General features: G+C 42.9%; 2 protein-coding genes and 2 pseudogenes across 6 annotated transcripts; 2 read left to right on the top strand and 2 right to left on the bottom strand.

The window, feature by feature from the left end:
- Positions 1–231: 231 nt before the first annotated feature.
- On the top strand, positions 232–4,498 carry nudt2 (nudix (nucleoside diphosphate linked moiety X)-type motif 2). Of its 4 annotated transcripts, none has more exons than XM_020483849.2 (3): positions 232–397; positions 2,507–2,636; positions 3,160–4,498. In XM_020483849.2, exons 1-3 carry the CDS (start codon positions 266–268, stop codon positions 3,465–3,467), a joined length of 570 nt encoding a protein of 189 aa, XP_020339438.1. In that variant the 5' UTR covers positions 232–265; the 3' UTR covers positions 3,468–4,498. The 4 variants fall into 4 exon arrangements, with proteins under 4 accessions (XP_020339438.1, XP_020339437.1, XP_020339440.1 ...); XM_020483848.2 differs by having other exon boundaries at positions 2,504–2,636; XM_020483851.2 differs by lacking the exon at positions 232–397 and adding an exon at positions 439–568.
- A 4,443-nt stretch (positions 4,499–8,941) lies between these two features.
- LOC109891630 (endonuclease domain-containing 1 protein-like) lies at positions 8,942–10,112 on the top strand (annotated as a pseudogene).
- A 305-nt stretch (positions 10,113–10,417) lies between these two features.
- Positions 10,418–23,745, bottom strand: LOC109891367 (ubiquitin-conjugating enzyme E2 R2). 2 transcript variants are annotated; one of them, XM_020483845.2, is made up of 6 exons: positions 23,375–23,745; positions 22,221–22,410; positions 20,706–20,792; positions 20,508–20,605; positions 19,472–19,606; positions 10,418–13,710 (listed from the first exon to the last, which is right to left on the bottom strand). In XM_020483845.2, the coding sequence occupies exons 2-6, from the start codon at positions 22,395–22,397 to the stop codon at positions 13,419–13,421; spliced, it is 789 nt and encodes a 262-aa protein (XP_020339434.1). In that variant the 5' UTR covers positions 22,398–22,410; positions 23,375–23,745; the 3' UTR covers positions 10,418–13,418. The 2 variants fall into 2 exon arrangements, with proteins under 2 accessions (XP_020339434.1, XP_020339435.1); XM_020483846.2 differs by having other exon boundaries at positions 10,422–13,710; positions 23,073–23,697.
- Positions 12,805–12,962, bottom strand: LOC116374254 (uncharacterized; annotated as a pseudogene).

The raw sequence follows: 23,745 nt of genomic DNA, 5'->3' as shown, positions 1-23,745 counted from the left end.
CGTTTATAAACCCAGGGTCGTTACAATATGTAATGTCACGATTCCAAAGGTATGCGATATTACAGCGAACAAGTTAATCATCTGACATCTCTGAAAATATTTGTAATGTTGTGCTTCTTGTTCACAAAATGAATGCTAATGTTTGTTTTTTGAGCTTTAGCGCCCAATGGACTACCATTCACGCCTTGAAGGAATGCTCCCCTTGTCCTAAAATCGCCCAAAATGCAACGCGCGGCCCATTGTGTACGTTGCCCATGCGTCGTCAATGTGCGTTAATAGTAATCAATGCAGTTTCCCATTTCCTCAAAAGTATCTTTGGACATTCAGCCTACTTTCACGCTATCCTCGAGTTGGGACATCCCTGCCCCCATTCAAGTTCCCATTTAATTTGGTTAAGGTAAGAGGTGTAGAGGTAGGGGCGTCCCAGGAATAGCATGAACTATTCAGCCAGCGGGAACGCGAAATTAGAATAAGGAAAGCTACGTTCAAGAGTGTCTGAAATCAAGAAATGTTCATCAACACCCGCGCTTCTTACAAGTATTTCTGATGTAACTTGAGTAATCTCACAGTAAGTTAGTGTAGTGAATGATATAACTTATTTCAGAAACATGGTAGACTAGTGTGAGACCAAGCTAGCGAGCAAAAGGCAAAATTCCATTTTCCCAGCGACAAGAGAACATGTCATGCTAACGCTAGTTTTCCGCATTCAGTGTTAACAGACGATGTGGAATTATTGTCTTGCGTTGTCTATGTTTATTTGGGGGCATTGCTAAAATCCTGTAAATGTAGTTATATAGCTTGCTGCATTTTAGAGAGGCTACTGTATGTACAGTAACCACGAACTCATAGGCTAGTTTCAGTAGCCAATGATTCAACAACACAGTCTTTCAAATCAATGTGCGCTCTACTAGGCCTAGTACAGCCTGCCTTAATTGTTAAATAACAAAATCATTGGAGTGTCATGAAGTAAGTCATCATGGAGTTAATGTTTGAGTGATCATAAATGCATTTGTGAATGTACAGTGCATTCGAAAAGTATTCAGACCCCTTCACTTTTTCCTAATTTTGTTAAGTTACAGCCATTATTCTAAAATGCATTTAATTATTGTTTTTCCTCATCAATCTACACACAATACCCAATAATAACAGGTTTTTAGAAATTTTAGCAAATGTATTAAATTTTTTAAATAAATACCTTATTTACATAAGTATTCAGACCCTTTGCTATGAGACTCTAAATTGAGCTCAGGTGCATCTTGTTTCCATTGATCATCCTTGATATTTCTACAACTTGATTGTAGTCCACCTGTGGCACGGCACACACCTGTCTATAAGGTCCCACAGTTGACAGTGCATGCCAGAGCGAAAACCAAGCCATGAGGTCGAAGGAATTGTTCATAGAGCACTGAGACAGGATTGTGTCCAGGAACAGATCTGGGGTAGGGTACCAAAAGAATGTCTGCAGTGGCCTCCATCATTCTTAAATGGAAGAAGTTTGTAACCACCAAGACTCTTCTGAGAACTGGCCACCCGGCCAAACTGAGCAATCAGGGGAGAAGGGCCTTGGTCAGGGAGGTGACCAAGAACCCGATGGTCACTGTGACAGAGCTCCAGAGTCTCCATGGAGATGGGAGAACCTTCCAGAAGGACAACCATCTCTGCAGCACTTCACCAATCAGGCCTTTATGGTAGTGTGGCCAGACAGAAGCCAGTCCTCAGTAAAAAGCACATGACTTCCCACTTGGAGTTTGCCAACAGTCACCAAAAGGACTCAGACCATGAGAAACAAGATTCTCTGGTCTGACAAAACCAATATTGAACTCTTTGGCCTGAATGCCAAGCATCACATCTGGAGGAAACCAGGCACTGCTCGTCACCTGGGCAATACAAACCCTACAGTGAAGCATGGTGGTGGTGGTCCCAGAGACTGGGAGACTAGTCAGGATCGAGGGAAAGATGAACGGAGCAAAGTACAGAGAGGTCCTTGATGAAAACCTGTTCTAGAGTGTTCAGGAACTCAGACTGGGGTGAAGGTTCTCCTTCCAACAGGACAACGACCCTAAGCACACAGCCAAGACAATGTAGGAGCGGCTTCGGGCCAAGTCTCGGAATGACCTTGAGTGGCCAAGCCAGAGCCCGGACTTGAACTTGATCGAACATCTCTGGAGAGACCTGAAAATAGCTGTGCAGCGACGCTCCCCATCCAACCTGACAGCTTGAGAGGATCTGCAGAGGACCTCCCCAACTACAGGTGTGCCAAGCTTGTAGCTTCATACCCAAGAAGACTTGAGGCTGTAATCGCAACAAAGTACTGAGTAAAAGGTCTGAAAATGTTATATATTTTTTTTATACATTTGCAAACATTTCTAAAAACCTGTTTTTTCTTTGTCATTAGGGGTATTGTGTGTAGATTAATGAGGGGGGGAAAACAATTTAATCCATTTTAGAATAAGGCTGTAAAAATGTGGGAAAAGTGAAGGTCTTCACTATTTCTGTGCTTCAGCAGGTGATGGCCTTGCGTGCGTGTGGATTCATTGTGTTTCGTCGGCTGGCACAGTCTTCACCTCCCCCTGACAACATTGAGTACCTCCTCCTACAGACTTCATATGGCAAGCACCACTGGACCCCACCCAAAGGTATGGTGCATATCAGTAAGATATTAGTGTTCATACCCTTTCGGCCTGTTATAAATAACAGGCATAATATCACTCTTATGGGGGTCATAAGGGTCTATTGACAGCAGGCTACATATTTTAGTAGCTAACACTTTACTTGAGGTGTAGCCTACTGTCAATCGTCCCCTTGTGGGTTTTTATAAGTATGACATTACATTACGCCTCTTAAAACAGACCTGGAGTATGAAAATCAACATGCCATTCATGGCATCTGACCCATGTCATGTTTTGTGACACATGTTCTCTAATGTGCAGAATAAGGTGTAGAATACATGCTCTATTCTAGCTTGCACTATCTTTGGTCCCATACCAAATCGTGAAACACAGAAATACCTTTTGTTATGTCATTAGGGCACACTGTATCAAAATATTTTGCAACAGAAAACAAAAAGGTTCTGATTGATCACGGCCAGGAAGTCCCTCCCTGTTTGTCTGTTTTCTTTTGTTTGGTGCATAATGAACACAACCCTGTGCTGGTCTCTAGGCCACGTGGACCCTGGGGAGGATGATCTCACCACCGCTCTGAGGGAGACGCAGGAAGAAGCAGGGCTGCGTGAGGAGCATCTGCAGGTGGTGGATGGCTTTCTCCAGGAGTTGCGCTACGAGGTGAGAGGGCGGCCCAAGACTGTTCTGTACTGGCTCGCGGAGCTGAGGGACCCCAAGATGGCCGTCACGTTGTCGAAGGAGCACCAGGACTACCGCTGGGCCAAGCTGGAGGAGGCCTGCTCCCTTGCCCAGCATAAAGACCTACAGGACACCCTGAGGGCAGCACAGCAACACCTAGACCCATAGCAAGGGAAACATTAAGACACTAATGCACACAATGTTGTGCTAGGAATTGTGAAGAGCAAGCTGCAAAAGCAAGTCTCTAGCTTTAAAAAACGTGTTTGTAACCTCGTCTCCAGGCTATTGGGCACAGATGCGCGAGACTAGTGTCTGTGGGACTGCACAGCCTTGATAATTAATGGAACAGAAAGTGTGAATCTAAAGTGAGTTATAATTCCTAATTCTATGGTGGTAATTTGGTCTGAGCAAGTCATTGAACCCCTGTGTCACATACTTATACCCCCAAGGAACTGGCACCAAACTTAAGGGTCAGAAAAGGATAACCTCTGTACTTTATTGACTACCCCTGTGCTTGGGAATCAGTGGCCAAATCATTCAATAGACACAATAAGTGTTTTATGTGTTAACATTGTGTGATGACCAATAACCTTTTTGTCTTGCACTTTAAACAAGATTAAAAACCATCCCTTAAATATGGACCTTTCAATATGCAACTTCAGCATTGACTAACCGATCTTTCACCCTTACTCCTGATATATTTATGGTAAATATACAGTAATATGATTTATGATCACAATGAGTGGGCAAATCTATACACAACTATATGATAGTTAATTGGACAAGGCAACTACTGCTGAGAATTGCACACTCACCTATAATGTACTGCGATCCTGCAACACATCACCACCAGGGAGAGACAAAAACAAGTTGAGGTGCACCAATTCATTCTCCGGTCAGCCAGGGCACAATTCAACCAGTGGCTCATTTCATGCTTGAGAAACCAGATGGGAGGTACTTTTGACAATAATGAATTTAGATCAATATTTCAGGTCAAATGAGCAGACCAACATCCAATGGGAACTCATTCAGGAAAAGCCCCAGAGCATTCACCCAATTCAAGTCCTCAGACCTACCAGTTCCAATGGCGTCCTAAACAAGTTCCCGTGAATGCAAAAGGATATGGTTAAATTCACCTGAAGTAAATTCTGTTAAACTGTGTGTCCTTTTAAAGTTGCAGTAAACTCATTGTGGCATTTGATCTTTTCCTACACCAGAACCTTCACTCTTCTTTCCATAATCACATAGCCTAACAGCTCATTAAACTTTCATTAGGAAGTGCATTAAAATGGTGGGAGGGCTGAGAGAGGGAAGGAGGGAGAAGGAAACAGAGAGAAAGCTTGAGACCGGGACTGGCTATGTGTCCATAACTAATGTTGCCTAACAATGATTGAACCAGGAATGAAAATAATTCTTAATTTCCCCCTTTTCCAAGTCCAAAGATTGAAACCTGAACACATTTTTAAATAAGAGTTTTTTTCAGTGCAAGGCAAACAAAGAAACATCTGATCCTCAGGTGAGAGAGAATATGATTTGGGGTAATGACAGGAGAAAGGATGTCCAAGGGAACAAAAAATAACTACTGTAGAAAAAATGTCTTGTCTACTGACTTTGCTGATTGAGCTTTATTAAATTAAGATTTTAGTTACAGAAAAAATGCTTTGACGGATTACCATGTGAGGGTTAAATTTCGACTCAGGAATCTGCTTTTTGCCAACCCATCCCACTTCAGGGTTCATGCAGTGTCAGGTCAGGATACCCTTCAACCCTCTGAAGAAAGCAAATTACGGACTCCTCTTTAAACCTGCGTATTCCTCCAAACCTCAGTTGTCCTGAGTCTGCACAACTCTGCCAGGACCAAGGATCAAGAGAGAGTGTTTTAGTACTATATCTCTTGACACAATGATGAAAATAATCATGGCCTCTAAACCTTCAAGCTGCATACTGGACCCTATTCCAACTAAACTACTGAAAGAGCTGCTTCCTGTGCTTGGCCCTCCTATGTTGAACATAATAAACGGCTCTCTATCCACTGGATGTGTACCAAACTCACTAAAAGTGGCAGTAATAAAGCCTCTCTTGAAAAAGCCAAACCTTGACCCAGAAAATATAAAAAACTATCGGCCTATATCGAATCTTCCATTCCTCTCAAAAATTTTAGAGAAGGCTGTTGCGCAGCAACTCACTGCCTTCCTGAAGACAAACAATGTATACGAAATGCTTCAGTCTGGTTTTAGACCCCATCATAGCACTGAGACGGCACTTGTGAAGGTGGTAAATGACATTTTAATGGCATCGGACCGAGGCTCTGCATCTGTCCTCGTGCTCCTAGACCTTAGTGCTGCTTTTGATACCATCGATCACCACATTCTTTTGGAGAGATTGGAAACCCAAATTGGTCTACACGGACATGTTCTGGCCTGGTTTAGATCTTATCTGTCGGAAAGATATCAGTTTGTCTCTGTGAATGGTTTGTCCTCTGACAAATCAACTGTAAATTTCGGTGTTCCTCAAGGTTCCGTTTTAGGACCACTATTGTTTTCACTATATATTTTACCTCTTGGGGATGTTATTCGAAAACATAATGTAAACTTTCACTGCTATGCGGATGACACACAGCTGTACATTTCAATGAAACATGGTGAAGCCCCAAAATTGCCCTCGCTAGAAGCATGTGTTTCAGACATAAGGAAGTGGATGGCTGCAAACTTTCTACTATTAAACTCGGACAAAACAGAGATGCTTGTTCTAGGTCCCAAGAAACAAAGAGATCTTCTGTTGAATCTGACAATTAATCTTAATGGTTGTACAGTCGTCTCAAATAAAACTGTGAAGGACCTCGGCGTTACTCTGGACCCTGATCTCTCTTTTGAAGAACATATCAAGACCATTTCGAGGACAGCTTTTTTCCATCTACGTAACATTGCAAAAATCAGAAACTTTCTGTCCAAAAATGATGCAGAAAAATTTATCCATGCTTTTGTCACTTCTAGGTTAGACTACTGCAATGCTCTATTTTCCGGCTACCCGGATAAAGCACTAAATAAACTTCAGTTAGTGCTAAATACGGCTGCTAGAATCCTGACTAGAACCAAAAAATTTGATCATATTACTCCAGTGCTAGCCTCTCTACACTGGCTTCCTGTCAAAGCAAGGGCTGATTTCAAGGTTTTACTGCTAACCTACAAAGCATTACATGGGCTTGCTCCTACCTATCTCTCTGATTTGGTCCTGCCGTACATAGCTATACGTACGCTACGGTCACAAGACGCAGGCCTCCTAATTGTCCCTAGAATTTCTAAGCAAACAGCTGGAGGCAGGGCTTTCTCCTATAGAGCTCCATTTTTATGGAACGGTCTGCCTACCCATGTCAGAGACGCAAACTCGGTCTCAACCTTTAAGTCTTTACTGAAGACTCATCTCTTCAGTGGGTCATATGATTGAGTGTAGTCTGGCCCAGGAGTGGGAAGGTGAACGGAAAGGCTCTGGAGCAACGAACCGCCCTTGCTGTCTCTGCCTGGCCGGTTCCCCTCTTTCCACTGGGATTCTCTGCCTCTAACCCTATTACAGGGGCTGAGTCACTGGCTTGCTGGGGCTCTCTCATGCCGTCCCTGGAGGGGGTGCGTCACCTGAGTGGGTTGATTCACTGTTGTGGTCATCCTGTCTGGGTTGGCGCCCCCCCCCTTGGGTTGTGCCGTGGCGGAGATCTTTGTGGGCTATACTCAGCCTTGTCTCAGGATGGTAAGTTGGTGGTTGAAGATATCCCTCTAGTGGTGTGGGGGCTGTGCTTTGGCAAAGTGGGTGGGGTTATATCCTTCCTGTTTGGCCCTGTCCGGGGGTGTCCTCGGATGGGGCCACAGTGTCTCCTGACCCCTCCTGTCTCAGCCTCCAGTATTTATGCTGCAGTAGTTTATGTGTCGGGGGGCTGGGGTCAGTTTGTTATATCTGGAGTACTTCTCCTGTCCTATTCGGTGTCCTGTGTGAATCTAAGTGTGCGTTCTCTAATTCTCTCCTTCTCTCTTTCTTTCTCTCTCTCGGAGGACCTGAGCCCTAGGACCATGCCCCAGGACTACCTGACATGATGACTCCTTGCTGTCCCCAGTCCACCTGGCCATGCTGCTGTTCCAGTTTCAACTGACCTGAGCCCTAGGACCATGCCCCAGGACTACCTGACATGATGACTCCTTGCTGTCCCCAGTCTACCTGGCCATGCTGCTGCTCCAGTTTCAACTTCCACCTGACTGTGCTGCTGCTCTAGTTTCAACTGTTCTGCCTTATTATTATTCGACCATGCTGGTCATTTATGAACATTGAACATCTTGACCATGTTCTGTTATAATCTCCACCCGGCACAGCCAGAAGAGGACTGGCCACCCCACATAGCCTGGTTCCTCTCTAGGTTTCTTCCTAGGTATTGGCCTTTCTAGGGAGTTTTTCCTAGCCACCGTGCTTCTACACCTGCATTGCTTGCTGTTTGGGGTTTTAGGCTGGGTTTCTGTACAGCACTTTGAGATATCAGCTGATGTACGAAGGGCTATATAAATAAATTTGATTTGATTTGAAGAACTAAGTAATATCCTGACTGCATAATCATAGAAAGGGCTACATACTCTGAACTATGCAGATGTAAGAGTGCATTTTGTGCTGCCTGAACAGGGATCGAACTAGTAACCTATACAACACCACTTGTAAATCAAAGCCAACCATTTTAGGCAACAGAGATAATCTGTTCACTTTCGATCTCATGGTGAATGTCACTGATTTACTCCAGCCAACATGCTACTGGTGAGTTCAAATCAAATCCACTTTCACATCCACTACACAGACTTGTTTTGTTCTAACCAATATTATTCATATAAAGTTCATGTTTAACTCAGGTTGGCAGAAATCCACATCCAAGGAACTGCAATGAGGTAGGAGTGAAGACAGCCTGTCTCATAGATTAGACGTAACAAGGTAAATGTAAATTCGGGAAACTCACATTTCTATGATATGCTATGTTTGGTATGGTTACATAATACAGATGGTTGGGGCAAAAACTTAAGGAGCTACTTTGTGACTACATAGCATGTTAACTAACCCTTCCCCTAAACCTACCCTTAGCCTAGCTAACATTAGCCATCTAGCCAGAATTCGTAACAGATTGTACGTTTTGCAAACTTGTAACATAAAAAGGAATGTGTGATGGAGATCCACAAATTAATACACGCCATTCAAAGCATAACATATACTCAATGGAGTGTCTCTGCTTTACGTACAGAAAATACAATTATTTGAGACCAGGTTGGTGAAGAATATTTATCGCATGGGGCTTTCCCTTATTCACCTGATGCAAATTAATCAAAACTTCCTCCAGCCTTGCGATCTCAAGGATCCTGTTGAAAACCTATTTAAAGCAGCCAGTCAAGACTCGGCTCTAGTCTACTCCACAAACTTGTATCAGCATCTGAACTTTTATCTCAGTGGAATAGTCTTCATGCAGGTGATGATGATGAGGGTGTTTATGCCAACGCATCTCTCTGCTCTTCTCCTCTCTCCTCCCTCCCTGTGATCTCTCATGTGGTGGAGAGGTTCAGTGATATTTCAGGGTGCCAAGGATTCTTCATGGAGGAGACTTCAAAAATCTCAGTTATTTTGGTTGATGGGAACATCCAGGGCCAGAACCGCTTCATGCCAATTTGTACAAGAACAACTACAGGTATGTAACCCTCTACGACACAAAAAAACAGATCCCTGTGTTCTCAGCCTACAGCTTCACTGGTGCTACAAAAGGCAGACCAAATGTAACATGGATGATAGAACCTCAGCTTGAAGGGGGAAACGAGACAATGAGTCTGGAGTCAAAATGTGTAAATTACACACATCAGGCTGTGAACAAGGACTATAGGAACTCACTGAACACAACAGGGGTGAAAAGAGGTCACATGTTCCCAAATTTGCACACGTCTGGCAATGATACCAAGATTTCCACCTTCACCCTGACCAACAGTGTTCCTCAGGTAGAGTCCTCCAACAGTGGGAGCTGGTGTCGTATGGAGTGCAAAGTCAAAGGCTTTTGGATAACTGCAATGATAACACAATAAGACAAAAGGCTTTGTGGTGACTGGAGTGGTACCCAGTAATGGCACTGTGAACTACACTCTGAACAGAGTGAACATCCCATCTCTCCTGTGGACAGCCTGTTGTTTCAACAGCAAGGTGGGACAGACTGGACAGTGGATGGCCGAAGCATACAAGTCTGAACGAAAGGGAGGAATCCCCAAAAAAAGACTTGCACCCAAAAACCCTGGTAGAGCTGCATGACATGATGAACTCATTCTACCCAGGAGGTGTCCGGCTGTTTCCAGAGCACTGTCCGAGAGACTTTACATCTGAGGACAGGGGACTTAAAAACCTTGAAGATTGTATCTCTCCACCTCCCTCTCCTCCCACCACTACCAGCATTGTTACTACTGCTCACTCTTGCGGAGATCTGGTTCCTGGTGGTGTGCATTGTAAGCATGGGGACCACATTTGACATGTGCTTGAGTTAAGTTTATCAACCTCATTCAGAAAATATTTCAATATTTTATTCAACACCAAGAAGAAAATCATCCAACTTTGTCTATGCAAAAGAATTTGGTTTTATGTATATTTTTGTGTGTGGGGGGGGGGGGGTCTAAATGTATATTCCGATACACCAGTGAAATGTTTCTTGGGATTGAATAGTTAACATGCTTGGACTCACCTGATCTATCATTGCAATGCCATTTTTTAAATGCCACAAATTGTATCACTACATTATGAATATCATATTAAAGTAATGAATTTACATTTAAGTGTGCAGTTTTGTGGTAAATACAATGAGAAATGTGGGCATTTGGATACTTCCAACCTGTTCATCTCAGATCAGTGTTTACCATGTAGTGGAACCCCTGTGTTCACCTATACAATTGTGTTGGATCAGATATTACAGTTCAAGGAAGAAATATGCACTTAAACTAGTTAAACTTCCTGCTTTTCAAAATGATTTGTTCTTCCATTTCATAAAGTATGTCAAAGTACAGTAGCTGCTTTCTAAGAAACAGAAATGAGTTCAATACCAACTGGTACCATTGACAACACTCCAGACAATTCTGTCAATTCAACATTTTTAGAATATAAATTTAATAGGTGACATTTGCATCCTCACAACACAATAGGAAGAGATAATTAAATGAAAAACTACAAAACAAAGGAGGACTGCATCATCCATATCACTGGCTGTGGAAACAGTGAAGTAGTTTGTCCAAACGTGACCGTTTTCAGCCACAGAGGGAAAAGCTCCTCAAACACTGGTACACACACTTCGCAATAGTGAGATTCTGACAGCCTAGCATGTGGTCCTTCTAAACGAGTGTCATTTTGATCTAGGATTCAGGACCAGGTAAACGCTGTTCCAACTGCCTGCGCCACGTCAACACAGAAGGCAAAAGTCAGTGAGAATAAGAACGCTGGGTCTCAATACTCAATGGCTTCCTTCCTAGTGGAAATGTATCCATTCCTTTCACCTATCAGTGATCATGAAGAAAAAGGGGGTGAAGAGAGGAAGCCATTTAAGGAGTATTGAGACATGGTTCACCCCGGTCGTTGACATCATATCCCTGAAAGTCCAGTGGCTGAGGAGAAGAACAATCTATTTGTGATCCATCAGTCAACTATTTTTTTGACATGAAGCCAGCCCCAGTGAGGACATAAGTTCAACAGAGCAAGGGAGGAGAAAAGTTTCTTTTGATTCTGTTAGTCTTCCTCAGACTGATTTGTCAAGTCTCTCCTTTATAGTTGTTAAAAACAGGACATATTTCACACATATCCATAACTGACTGATGGTTGTAGCGTTACTGGAAGTGGTCATGAAACATTTCCTTGGCATAGAATCCAGGCCAGCACCTCCTTGTGAATGCGAGGTGTAACAGGTTCTGTGTTCCATTGAATGGGGTCATGGTAAAACACACACGCATGGAAACGTGAAAACTGCAGGCCTAATGAGCACAGATGATAGGTCGACTTGTCTGTGATGTCACCTCACTTACACAACCCAAGTATTTGCAGCAGAGTTCCAAGAAGCATCATTTTTTTCCACCCAAAAAAATGCAATTGTGCTCCATGTGTAACTCTGAATCACCAATGCAGCATGTGCTCAGTCACGAATTAGCAAAATCTACTTTCCTGGCTGATACATGTTGTTGATGACTAAATGTGCTCTTTCGGCTATATATGTGCTAACTAACATAAACAATGGCTAATGCCTTTTGGCATGTGTAAATAGTTGATTAAAATACAGAATACCACTTATTCAATTTCACTTTCCATTTTGACCACCTGACTGGCTCGCATAGAATTCCAGGAGTTTGCGCCAATTCCAAGAAAGCATATCAAGAACACGACAAAGAACCTGGTCTGGTTTAGTTTTGTGAAGCATGGCCAACGGAACAGGGCAACACAGAAATAACAAAGAGAAGGAAACCCTGAATGGAGGTTGGGGGGGGAAATGTAAGAGACATGGGGATCGATAGTGCTGTTGGAGATTTGAAGTTCCCTCTGTAAACACACAACCACAACATTTTTTTTTAAAGAATCTAAACAATACCAAGCTCAAGCTGAGGAGCAGTTTGAGTGAGCCCTCTCCAGGGATGTAATAGTAAAGACATAAGGTGGGTAAACACTGAATGAGTGCCAACAACACTTTTCACAACATATAGAGGTGCGTAGATGGCGTTAAGGTGCGTTTATTCTCCACTACATCCCTGGTTCTCTCCCAGTGAGAGTCTATTGGAGGCCCTGCGGCAGGGAAAGGATGGATGGAAAGAGTGAAGGAGGATGTAACTCCTGTGGTTCTGTGCCCGAGACGGCATATCCTCTCAGTATCTTATAAAGGCTCAGTCATAACGTTTTGCTACAGAAAACAAAAATTAGCATTTCTTACTAGACAATTGAAGATGGTAATTCATCCCTGTTTCTGTCCATTTTGGTACCTAATGAAGACCCCCCAGTTCTACAGGGATCAGAGTTCAGAGGTGAAACAGGAGGTGTGGGGTGAAGGTGGGGTCGGTCAGGGCAGAATTTGTGTTGTGTCTGTAGGTTAAAGTTGATCGCCTTAAGAGTGAACAAACACACAAACGGACAGAACGACTGCTGCTGGCTGGCTGACGACTGGCTGACAAAGCAGTGAGGGTGATGAGACAGAAAGAGGGAAACATTGACAGAGCAAGACAGCATGCCACACAAAACCGAGATTCAGCCATCCAGACAGTGAGACAGACAGAGAAAGCACCAGACAGCCAGACGTACAACACAAAATGAAAGATTAACATGGTATGAAGGGGCCAAGAGTGGACCAAAATAAAAGATTTAAGCCCAGAACATTCTTCTAGCAAATACATTTAGTGACATGACAAAAAGCACAGTTGTTGGACATAAACAAAAGCAACCGCACCCAATGCTGTAAAGCAACACAAACACCACATTTCATTTAGAAGCATCTTTCTTGTGTGTGCTCCGTACCAGAGGCACTGCAATACCAGGTGGTTCCGTAGAGCAGACAGAAGCCCATTTTCCATTTCCCCGTTCTAAAATTTTGTTCAGATTTTAAATTGACAATAACAGATACTACACTTGATCTTAGCCTAAAGGCAGAGATTATCTGCACATTTTGCAACAAACTAGCTCCCCTGGGGTTTGGATGTTTGTTTGTGTTTATGTTCAACAACTATCTTCTTTCTATCAAGCTATCAGACCAGGGAGGCAGGCTTTGACTATATGACCATTGAGTAAGGAAACCAAAAGCATGCGTTAAAGTCACATTTCAAAAGGAGAAATTAAAACATTTCTGACTCCATCTGTGCTAAAAATATAATTTTAACTACACAAATTATATTTCGCTGAGATATTCAATATTTGTCATTGTTGTACGCGCCTTTAATTGGAATCCACTCAAATTGAGGTGTCCTATTTGTCCAGTTATTACTTGACTATCAATGTACCAGACGAAGTACATGTGTTATTCTTAGGGGATGTTCTAAGCTTAACAGGATCAGAAGGGAGGCTAGGATTGGACGTAGCAGGGTGTAAGGCGTCAATTTAGGGCGTCCATCATCATCATCAAGAGTCCTCGTTCCCAGAATCCTCCTGGTCGTCGTCATAGCAGCGAGTAGAGACGCCTCCTCCTTCACTTGTCCCACCTGCCTCTCCTCCTGACTCCATGTCATTATCTTCTTCCTCTTCATCCTCTTCTTCCTCCTCCTCCATGTCATCGTCATAGAGGTCGTCGTAGAGTAGGTCTGAGCTGCTGTCCTGGGAGGGAACCCGGGTCTGGACGCAGTACTCTGCCAGCGTGGTGGGTACCTTGACACCGTCGCGCTCCGCCTCAGCCACTGTGGACACCACCTGCTTCCTGTGGGAGGGGAAGAGAAGTCATAAAGGTCTCACTCACTGTGTGTGTGTGTGTGGTAGGGCTGTCCCCGGCAACAACAAAAAAATATTGGTCAACCGAGAGTCATCCTGTTCTTTCGACCAATCGTTTGGTCAAAACATTTAAACTTATTGACAGACACCCTGTGTTTGAATAAAACCAACTACATACGCACTGAGCTTGTCTGATGCTTTAAGCACACTGTTTGATTAAATAATTAAGACAAATGGCTCAAGAAAGAGTCCAATGGTCACACTGTGTTAAAACATTTTTTACAGTGAGAGCCTGTGTGACTGACACAAGTTGTCGCGCTCTCCTCCCTAATGCAGCAAAAAGGCACCACAGCACAGCAAGTGTGCATTGCGCTGTCCGTGCTGAAACTGCAACATCATTACAGCCATTTAGTTGATTACTTTTACTGAAAAAAAAGTTACTGGTTGCTCAGGAGGGAAAGGGGAAATCAGATCGGCGGAAAATATTGAGTATTGTTGTAATTGTCATTTACAAATAAGTAAAAAAATAAAATTCAAATAAAAAAAAATGCCCGATTAATCGGTATCAGTGTTGAAAAATCATAAAAATCGGTCAACCTCATATATATATATATGGAGGTCGACTGATGATTTTTCAACACCGATAACCAATTATTGGTGGACCAAAAAAAGCTGATTACATATTTAAACCAAATTGAACATGTTCAACAATACTGAATGAACACTTATTTTAACTTAATATAATACAGCAATAAAAATCCATTTAGCCTCAAATAAATAATGAAACATCTTCAATTTGGTTTAAATAATGCAAAAACAAAGTGTTGGAGAAGAAAGTAAAAGTACAATATGTGCAATGTAAAAAAGCTAACGTTTAAGTTCCTTGCTCAGAACATGGGAACGAACATATGAAAGCTGGTGGTTCCTTTTAACATGAGACTTCAATATTCCAAGGTAAGAGGTTTTAGGTTGTAGTTAATATAGTATTTATAGGACTATTTCTCTCTATACCATTTGTATTTCATATACCTTTGTCTATTGGATGTTCTTATTAGGCACTTTAGTATTGCCAGTGTAACAGTATAGCTTCCGTACCTCTCCTCGCTCCTACCTGGGCTCGAACCAGGAACACAGGAACACATCGACAGCCGCCACCCTCGAAGCAGGGTTACCCATGCAGAGCAAGGGGAACTCCTCCTCCAAGTCTCAGAGCGAGTGACGTTTGAAACACGCACACCCCGCTAACTAGCTAGCCATTTCACATCGATTACACCAACCTAATCTCGGGAGTTGATAGGCTTGAAGTCATAAACAGCTCAATGCTTGAAGCACAGCAAAGAGCTGCTGGCAAAACACACAAAAGTGCTCTTTGAATGAATGCTTACGAGCCTGCTGCTGCCTACCATCGCTCAGTCAGACTGCTCTATCAAATCATAGACTTAATTATAACATAATAACAAACAGAAATACGAGCCTTTGGTCATTAATATGGTAGAATCCGGAAACTATCATTTCGAAAACAAAATGTTTATTATTTCAGTGAAATACAGAACCGTTCCGTATTTTATCTAACGGGTGGCATCCCTAAGTCTAAATATTGCTGTTACATTGTACAACCTTCAGTGTTGTCATAATTACGTAAAATTATGTCATATTAGTTCACAACGAGCCAGGCGGCCCAAACTGTTGCATATACCCTGACTCTGCGTGCAATGAACGCAAGAGAAGTGACAATTTCACCTGGTTAATATTGCCTGCTAACCTGGATTTCTTTTAGCTAAATATGCAGGTTTAAATATATATATATATATATATATATATATATATATATATATATATACATACTTGTGTATTGATTTTAAGAAAGGCATTGGTGTTTATGGTTAGGTACAGTCGTGCAAAGATTGTGCTTTTTTCGCAAATGCACTTTTGTTAAATCATCCCCCGTTTGGCGAAGTTGGCTGTCTTTGTTAGGAAGAAATAGTCTTCACACAGTTCGCAACGAGCCAGGCCGCCCAAACTGCTGCATATACCCTGACTCTGTTGCAAGAGAAGTGACACAATTTACCTAGTTAAAAGAAATTCATGTTAGCTGGCAATATTAACTAAATATGCAGGTTTAAAAAATATATACTTGTGTATTGATTTTAAGAAAGGCATTGATGTTTATGGTTAGGTACACGTTGGAGCAATGACAGTCCTTTTTCACAAATGCGCACTGCATCGATTATATGCAACGCAGGACACGCTAGATAAACTAGTAATATCATCAACCATGTGTAGTTAACTAGTGATTATGATTGTTTTTTATAAGATAAGTTTAATGCTAGCTAGCAACTTCCCTTGGCTTCTTACTGGATTCGCGTAACAGGAGGCACCTCGTGGAGTGCAATGAGAGGCAGGTGGTTAGAGCGTTGGACTAGTTAATTAACTGTAAGGTTGCAAGATTGAATCCCCGAGCTGACAAGGTAAAAATCTGTCTTTCTGCCCCTGTACATGGCAGTTAAACCCACCGTTCCTAGGCTGTCATTGAAAATAAGAATGTGTTCTTAACTGACTTGCCTAGTTAAATAAAAATAAAAAAGTCTGCCAAATCAAGTGTCAAAAATACAGATATGCGATTGTAATGAAAACTTGAAAATCGGCCCTAATTAAATCGGCCATTCCGATTACTCGGTCAACCTCATGTATGCATGTATGTATGCATGTATGTATGTATGTATTGCTCAAAAAAATAAAGGGAACACTAAAATAACACATCCTAGATCTGAATGAATGAAATATGCTTATAAATACTTTTTTCTTTACATAGTTGAATGTGCTGACAACAAAATCACACAAATATTATCAATGGAAATCAAATGTATCAACCAATTGAGGTCTGGATTTGGAGTCACACTCAAAATTAAAGTGGAAAACCACACTACAGGCTGATCCAACTTTGATGTAATGTCCTTAAAACAAGTCAAAATGAGGCTCAGTAGTGTGTGTGGCCTCCACGTGCCTGTATGACCTCCCTACAACGCCTGGGCATGCTCCTGATGAGGTGGCAGTTGGTCTCCTGAGGGATCTCCTCCCAGACCTGGACTAAAGCATCCGCCAACTCCTGGACAGTCTGTGGTGCAACGTGGCGTTGGTGGATGGAGCGAGACATGATATCCCAGATGTGCTCAATTGGATTCAGGTCTGGGGAACGGGCGGGCCAGTCCATAGCATCAATGCCTTCCTCTTGCAGGAACTGCTGACACACTCCAGCCACATGAGGTCTAGCATTGTCTTGCATTAGGAGGAACCCAGGGCCTACCGCACCAGCATATGGTCTCAAAAGGGGTCTGGGGATCTCATCTCGGTACCTAATGGCAGTCAGGCTACCTCTGGCGAGGACATGGAGGGCTGTGCGGGCCCCCCAAAGAAATGCCACCCCACACCATGACTGACCCACCACCAAACCAGTCATGCTGGAGGATGTTGCAGGCAGCAGAACGTTCTCCACGGCATCTCCAGACTCTCACGTCTGTCATATGTGCTCAGTGTGAACCTGCATTCATCTGTGAAGAGCACAGTGGCGAATTTGCCAATCTTGGTGTTCTCTGGCAAATGCCAAATGTCCTGCACGGTGTTGGGCTGTAAGCACAACCCCCACCTGTGGACGTCGGGCCCTCATACCACCCTCGTGGAGTCTGTTTCTGACCGTTTGAGCATACACATGCACATTTGTGGCCTGCTGGAGGTCATTTTGCAGGGCTCTGGCAGTGCTCCTCCTGCTCCTCCTTGCACAAAGGCGGAGGTAGCGGTCCTCCTAAGGCCTCCTCCACGTCTCCTGATGTACTGGCCTGTCTCCTGGTAGTGCCTCCATGCTCTGGACACTACGCTGACAGACACAGCAAACCTTCTTGCCACAGCAAACCTTCTTGCCACAGCTCGCATTGATGTACCATCCTGGATTAGCTGCACTACCTGAACCACTTGTGTGGGTTGTAGACTCCGTCTCATGCTACCACTAGAGTGAAAGCACTGCCAGCATTCAAAAGTGACCAAAACATCAGCCAGGAAGCATAGGAACTGAGAAGTGGTCTGTGGTCACCACCTGCAGAACCACTCCTTTATTGGGGGTGTCTTGCTAATTGCCTATAACTTCCACCTGTTGTCTAGTCCATTTGCACAACAGCATGTGACATGTATTATCAATCAGTGTTGCTTCCTAAGTGGACAGTTTGATTTCACAGAAGTGTGATTGACTTGCAGTTACATTGTGTTGTTTAAGTGTTCCCTTTATTTTTTTGAGCAGTGTATATAGCCTTTATTACAGCATACTAATTATTCAAAGCTTTCTTTATTTGATTTCAAAACTAAAATGATTGATTGCATTTCAAAACATGAATGTCTCGTATGCTGTGTGATGACATGAACAAATTAATAATTGATTCACCGATACAGTAGCCTATATTTTGAATTATAGGCCTAAGTAAATTACAGTATTAAGACTAAACAGGATGCGTTCTTAGGCCTAAGGCACGATGGTGGTTATACAAGGCTGCTATACTAAGCCTACTAATGATAATGACATTACTTATTATTATAATGATGATCATAATAATTGTAATAATAACAATAAGAAGGAGATCAAGAAAAAGGAGAGTATAGGAGCGAGACCTGGGTGCATATTATGTGTGACAAATAGGTGCTGTTAAATTACAATACTATTGTTCTGCCTGTTTGGAACAGTGTAAACAGTATATACATAAGTAATACCTGTCTGTTCTAACAAAAACACATTGTAAAGCCTTTATTACAGCATAGCAAGGATTAAAAACAGCCGAATCTGTGAAATTGCTTCATGTGATATTTTGCATGAGGCTTGGTGCTCACGGAATAGGTAGGCTACTAAACGGGGCGGCAGGTAGCCTAGTGGTTCGAGCGTTGGACTAGTAACCGAAAGGTTGCAAGTTCGAATCCCCGAGCCGACAAGGTGAAAATCTGTGGTTCTGCCCCTGAACACTGTGCCCATCATTGTAATTAAGAATTTGTTCTTAACTGAATTTGTTCTGAACTTAACTGACTTGCCTAGTTAAATAAAGGTTTTTAAAAATGTATATAATAAATAACTCAAACAGGCAACAGAAGCAGGATCTGTCTTACTTATGTAGACATACATATGGATGATTTATAAAGCCAGGCTATTGATTATAGACCTAATTAAGTTGGGGTTTCTTCTTCTCTCCTCAATTTTCTTAGACAATTAGGATGAGGAAAAGGCTGTTCCCTTGTCTCTGCTGCGGCAGCTGCCTCCGCTGCATTGTTCTCAATCCCAATATGATGGTTAACTTTGTTATTATGCACGTAGCAACATAGGGAAAGGTTCTAATTCTACAGGGAACTGAAGATTTTGTTTCAGAACAGCAGACAGCGACCGTATCCAACGCGGGAGAAAGGGCATTTGTTATAAAATAATATTTGATTTATTAGTGTTGCACCAACATTTTTACATAATATTGCCATATACAATTTCCATATCACATCTTAGAGTGATGGACTGTGCCATCCCCACAGCCGCCACAATGGGTTAATCCACTGAGACAGGCGTCTTGTGCACCATGAAATAAAATAAAATGTTGGTCGACCAATAGCCTATCGACCAAACAATCAACCAGTAGACTAAATGAGGTCAGCCCTAGTGTGTGGGTAAGCCAACTTGTTTGTTGTGAAAAAGGTACTCAATGGTTGGGTTAGTGTGCATATGTTCTTCCTACCTGATAATCTCTGCGTACTCCTTGTCCTTGCCCTTGCTGTCTCTCCACTTGCGGAACATAACTGAGGCATCCACGTTGGCCGGGGAGAAGGTGTTGGGCTCATTCAGCAGAGAGATCACACTCAGCAAGATGGTCCTGTACACACACACACGTCACTAATATGACTTTATGTCCTCTAAAACAAACCCATTACCTGAACATTACCTTAAAGTACACAGTTTACCTTAGCTTACCTTCTAAGTAATGTGGCCTTCATTTTCCTTGAGTGGGTGAGTTATCTGACCTGACTTCCTCTGTGAGAGCAGTGTTACCTCACCATCCCCCAGTGTTGCTCCATTTGATGCTACTTCCTCTGGGTGGTTGGTTTTAACACACACTCAGAACTTTCAACCTGCCCCGGGGGTTGAGGAATTGTCCCACGAAGGGTAATGTGTCTTTGACACTTTTACTGCTGTTAGGGACTGTGTCTATTCCTATGCTCTGCATTTTAAACATTTGACACATATTTGAGCAGTTATGATGACACACCATATTGCATTTTTGTCTCCCCCAAGTAGCCAGTAGGTTGTGAAGTCAATGGCTCTTTCTGCCGATGTAATCCAGTGTCACTTGTATCAACTTATATTGTAAATGTTGATTGTCTTTTTGTGGAAAACTGCTAAAAATTGGTAAAAGTCAAATCAAATGTTATTTGTCACATGCGCCGAATACAACTGGTGTAGACTTTAGCGTGAAATGCTTGCTTACGAGTCCTTCCCAATGATGCAGAGTTTAAAAATAAAATAGTAACACAAAAACACAAGAATGGAGCTATACACAGGGAGCACCAATGAAGTGACCAACCTACATCAAATACATCTAATAAATCATTTCAAATAGATAAACACTTTGGTTTTATAGCTTGACCCGCATGCAAGGTGGGGGGGACTTTTTACTTTTAAGACTATTCCATTGGTTCAGTTGTTCCATTGAGCTAAATTAAGCAAACCTCAAGTATTTATACATGTTGAAACAGGTTTGGAGCTAGGTGAGGTACCTGACATTCTGAGTGGGGTTCCACCTCTCTGAGGGGAGCTCCCCGCTCTGGGGGTCGTCGACGGGAGGGTGAAGGATGGAGATACACACGTCGCCGTTCTGTTGGAACACGACCTGTCAACTTCTGGATGGAGAAAACTCTTCAAATATTTTTGAATTCATATACATTGGGAATACATTAACTGGGCTTAACTCTTACCTCATAGATGTTGGGATGCCACATCTTTGTTAAAAAACGGAAGGTCGGAGGAGAGTAGGGGTAGTCAATGGGGAACTTGATGTGAGACTGATAGAGAGACACAGAAATTGCCATCACCTTCAAACATTTAATTGACAGCCAAATAACCCTGACAATTACAGTTCGATTTTAGAATTTGGCATGAGAATGATCCTGGTTTGTAGGTCATTTTAGTGTGTATTGGATGCCACGTGTGTGTGTGTCTGCATGTGTACATGTACAGGAGTATGTGCATGCACGTGTGTGACTAAATGTACTTCTCTATCGCTACCTCCCACAATATGAATTGTGCCAATTCAGCAAAATCCAATCACACACAGTGCTTGTTATATGTGCAACATTCCAGGCCTGTGCCATCAACACGCTACCATAGCCATTCAATTTGACACAAATATACTGCCTCTCTCCACTGTGTGTAATCCACTATAGAAATGAATCCACTATCAAAATTAAACCAAAGAGAAGTGTGAGAACATTCTGTCCAGCAGCCCCAGCCCTTTGGGGAGCACTGCTCTGCTTCCAGATAGCATTAGCACCATTTCAAAACATGCCCTGTGTAGACATGTTGAGGTCAGTGTGAACTTCACCTTTGACACTCTTCACTACACTCCCCTTTTGGATCAGTTCCCTCTACGGCACCTATATTTTAAAATTCTAAACCTATAACAGGTGCAAACAGTAGCTTACTTGTTATAGGCATACCTCTGCCTCAACCACTAGCTGAAAACCTAGTCTCCAAATCCAGAAAAAGTTGGAATGTGATAATGACATTTGATGATTCTCATTCTAACTGGATTTATGGTGGAGAAGGCATCATATAAAAGCATATTTTTGTTATCTGTAAGACAGTTTATCTGGTCCGATAGCAAGACGAAAACATATGTGGTTGCCAAAAAAACATTTACACAACCAGTATACAACCTGACCATGAGATCACTCACAAAATATGCTATAATGATCATTGCATCTCTGTCAATGCAATCAGTTTTGCCTTCTTGGAAGAGTTTGCATGCCCTGGGCTGGATGTGAACTCTCACACCAAACTGATATGCTAATGTGGAGGACTAGCCACACTGAATAAGTTATACAGGGAAAAAGGAGAAGAGCCTCATCATGCCCTTCTCTCTCTACCTCTATGCTGAGATGCCATTTATATCCGTCCACAGCTAAAAATAGGAGTCTGGAGCATAACGATCACACTGCAAGGGGGAAAGAGGCCGGGTGGGTAGGGGGGGTGAGGAGGAGCCCGGGGAGGAAGGGGGTGAGAGGCCGGGTAGGAAGGGGGTGAGAGGCCGGGTAGGAAGGGGGTGAGAGACTGGATAGGAAAGGAGAGAGTGGGAGAATGGAAGACTGAAATAGTGACAGGGAGTGAGAAACACCTGAACACGTCATACACGCACAAACATGCTACACAACAATGTGTTGTGCATCCAATGAATGACCCCTCCCTTCCCCATCCCTCCACAGTTGCCTCACCTTAAAGTAGCCTCCCTCATACAGTGTGTTAGGGGGGCCAAATATGGCCACCTCCCAGTTGTAAAGGTCTGACTCCTCCACCAGGCCGATGCGGAAGCCCTCCACCGGCTGATCCTGCAGGGACTTGAGTTCCATCATCAGGGCCTTCTGGGAGCTGGGCGTCGAATGGTGGGCCATGGCTATCCCACTTCTGACACAAAGAGAGGGAGAGTGGTAAATTAGGGGAAAGGAGAGAGGCGAAAGGGATGTTCAGGTAACTTTAAGTGTACAACACTCAAATTTCAGAATTTCCTCCTTGTGGGTTGGCTAATTGAATTACGTTTTAATAATGCCACAACCAAATCAAACAATGCCAAGTTCACGTGTTTGTCGGAACTAGGAAACTCGGAAATGTCAGACTTGCTAAGTGGTTCTAGTTATACACGTGCTGCGTTCAACCAGTTAGCAAGTCAGAAATGTTCCTAGTTCAGACAAGCAAATCAACGCGGCACAATAACTGGGCCTTGTTGGCTTACTGGCTACAATAAATACATAGGCCTATAACAATATTATATATGCATATACGGGAGGGGTTTAAGCTGGAAACTCCCGGGACCTAATGAGCAATATAAACAAACAATAGTTTAACTTCGAAAAGATTTATGAGTTAGGCTATTAAGGAAAAGTTGCATGCCGTTTGAGTACAGATGGGGCAATGACGAGACTAGCAAACGGAAACATCATATGTAATCATTAGTTACGAACTCAAAGCAGGACAAGCTGTCTTTATTCGTGTAGCAAAGCCTGGCGTTGACTGCAACGATTAGGCCTTTGACAACTCATACGGATTTAAGTTAATGACACACGAATTACCTCTATCCACTCAGCGTTTGTACTATATTGTACCGTTTCAATGGGATAAAGCAATACGTTTCTTTTGTTGCTAACTGCTGAAGAAAGCACAGTCAAATCAATGGCACATATCAAGTTGTTGACAGTGTTCTATCAAGCTAGGCGACAGGAACACAGTGAAATAATGTTGTCCTCGCGTGGTATTTTTCTTCTTTGTGCCACTCTTTGAACTTGGCGTGTGGGTAAACACCAACGTTAGAACACTATTTTAGCAATTATTGGGTCAAAAACTCTAGCGACGATTTGATCTCGCTGACATTTACCCAGTCTCGCCTGGTTAACGTTAGCCCCCGTTTGGACAGGCAGGCGCTCAGCTGACTCCCTGCTTGTTTGTTTATCTGCTCTTTTCTGGCAGCTCGAACTTCTCCACACGTCAGCTCAACCCCCACCAAGTAACTTGAAAAAAGAAACGGCCTTCTCTCTCCACAACATTTCCTCCACCGCCACGTCAAGAGGTCTGTAATTTATCGAGCTAACTTTCGTGGAAAAGGCAGTCCGTCGAAGCTTTGCACTTACGAACTACACTGAATTTGATCGATTTCTATTTTCACCCTATCGATGCTTCCGGCTATCATTGCGCGTGTCTGTCTCTCCACTACGTACTTGCGTAGATAGACTCACGTCCGACATGCGC

This window comes from Oncorhynchus kisutch, linkage group LG5 (genome assembly GCF_002021735.2).
Source record: "Oncorhynchus kisutch isolate 150728-3 linkage group LG5, Okis_V2, whole genome shotgun sequence".
Taxonomy (NCBI): domain Eukaryota; kingdom Metazoa; phylum Chordata; class Actinopteri; order Salmoniformes; family Salmonidae; genus Oncorhynchus; species Oncorhynchus kisutch.
This window is presented reverse-complemented; position numbering and strand designations above follow the sequence as displayed.

Bases quoted from the DNA above. Each gene is read 5' to 3' on its own strand.
- nudt2 (XM_020483848.2), top strand. From the start codon at position 266: ATGTGCGTTAATAGTAATCAATGCAGTTTCCCATTTCCTCAAAAGTAT. The intron at 398-2,503 runs GTAAGAGGTGTA...TCTGTGCTTCAG, and splicing joins TCCCATTTAATTTGGTTAAG to CAGGTGATGGCCTTGCGTGC. The intron at 2,637-3,159 runs GTATGGTGCATA...GCTGGTCTCTAG, and splicing joins CCACTGGACCCCACCCAAAG to GCCACGTGGACCCTGGGGAG.
- LOC109891367 (XM_020483845.2), bottom strand. From the start codon at position 22,397: ATGGCCCACCATTCGACGCCCAGCTCCCAGAAGGCCCTGATGATGGAA. The intron at 20,793-22,220 runs GTGAGGCAACTG...TCTCTCTATCAG, and splicing joins ATGAGGGAGGCTACTTTAAG to TCTCACATCAAGTTCCCCAT. The intron at 13,711-19,471 runs GTAGGAAGAACA...CCCCTCCCACAG, and splicing joins GAGTACGCAGAGATTATCAG to GAAGCAGGTGGTGTCCACAG.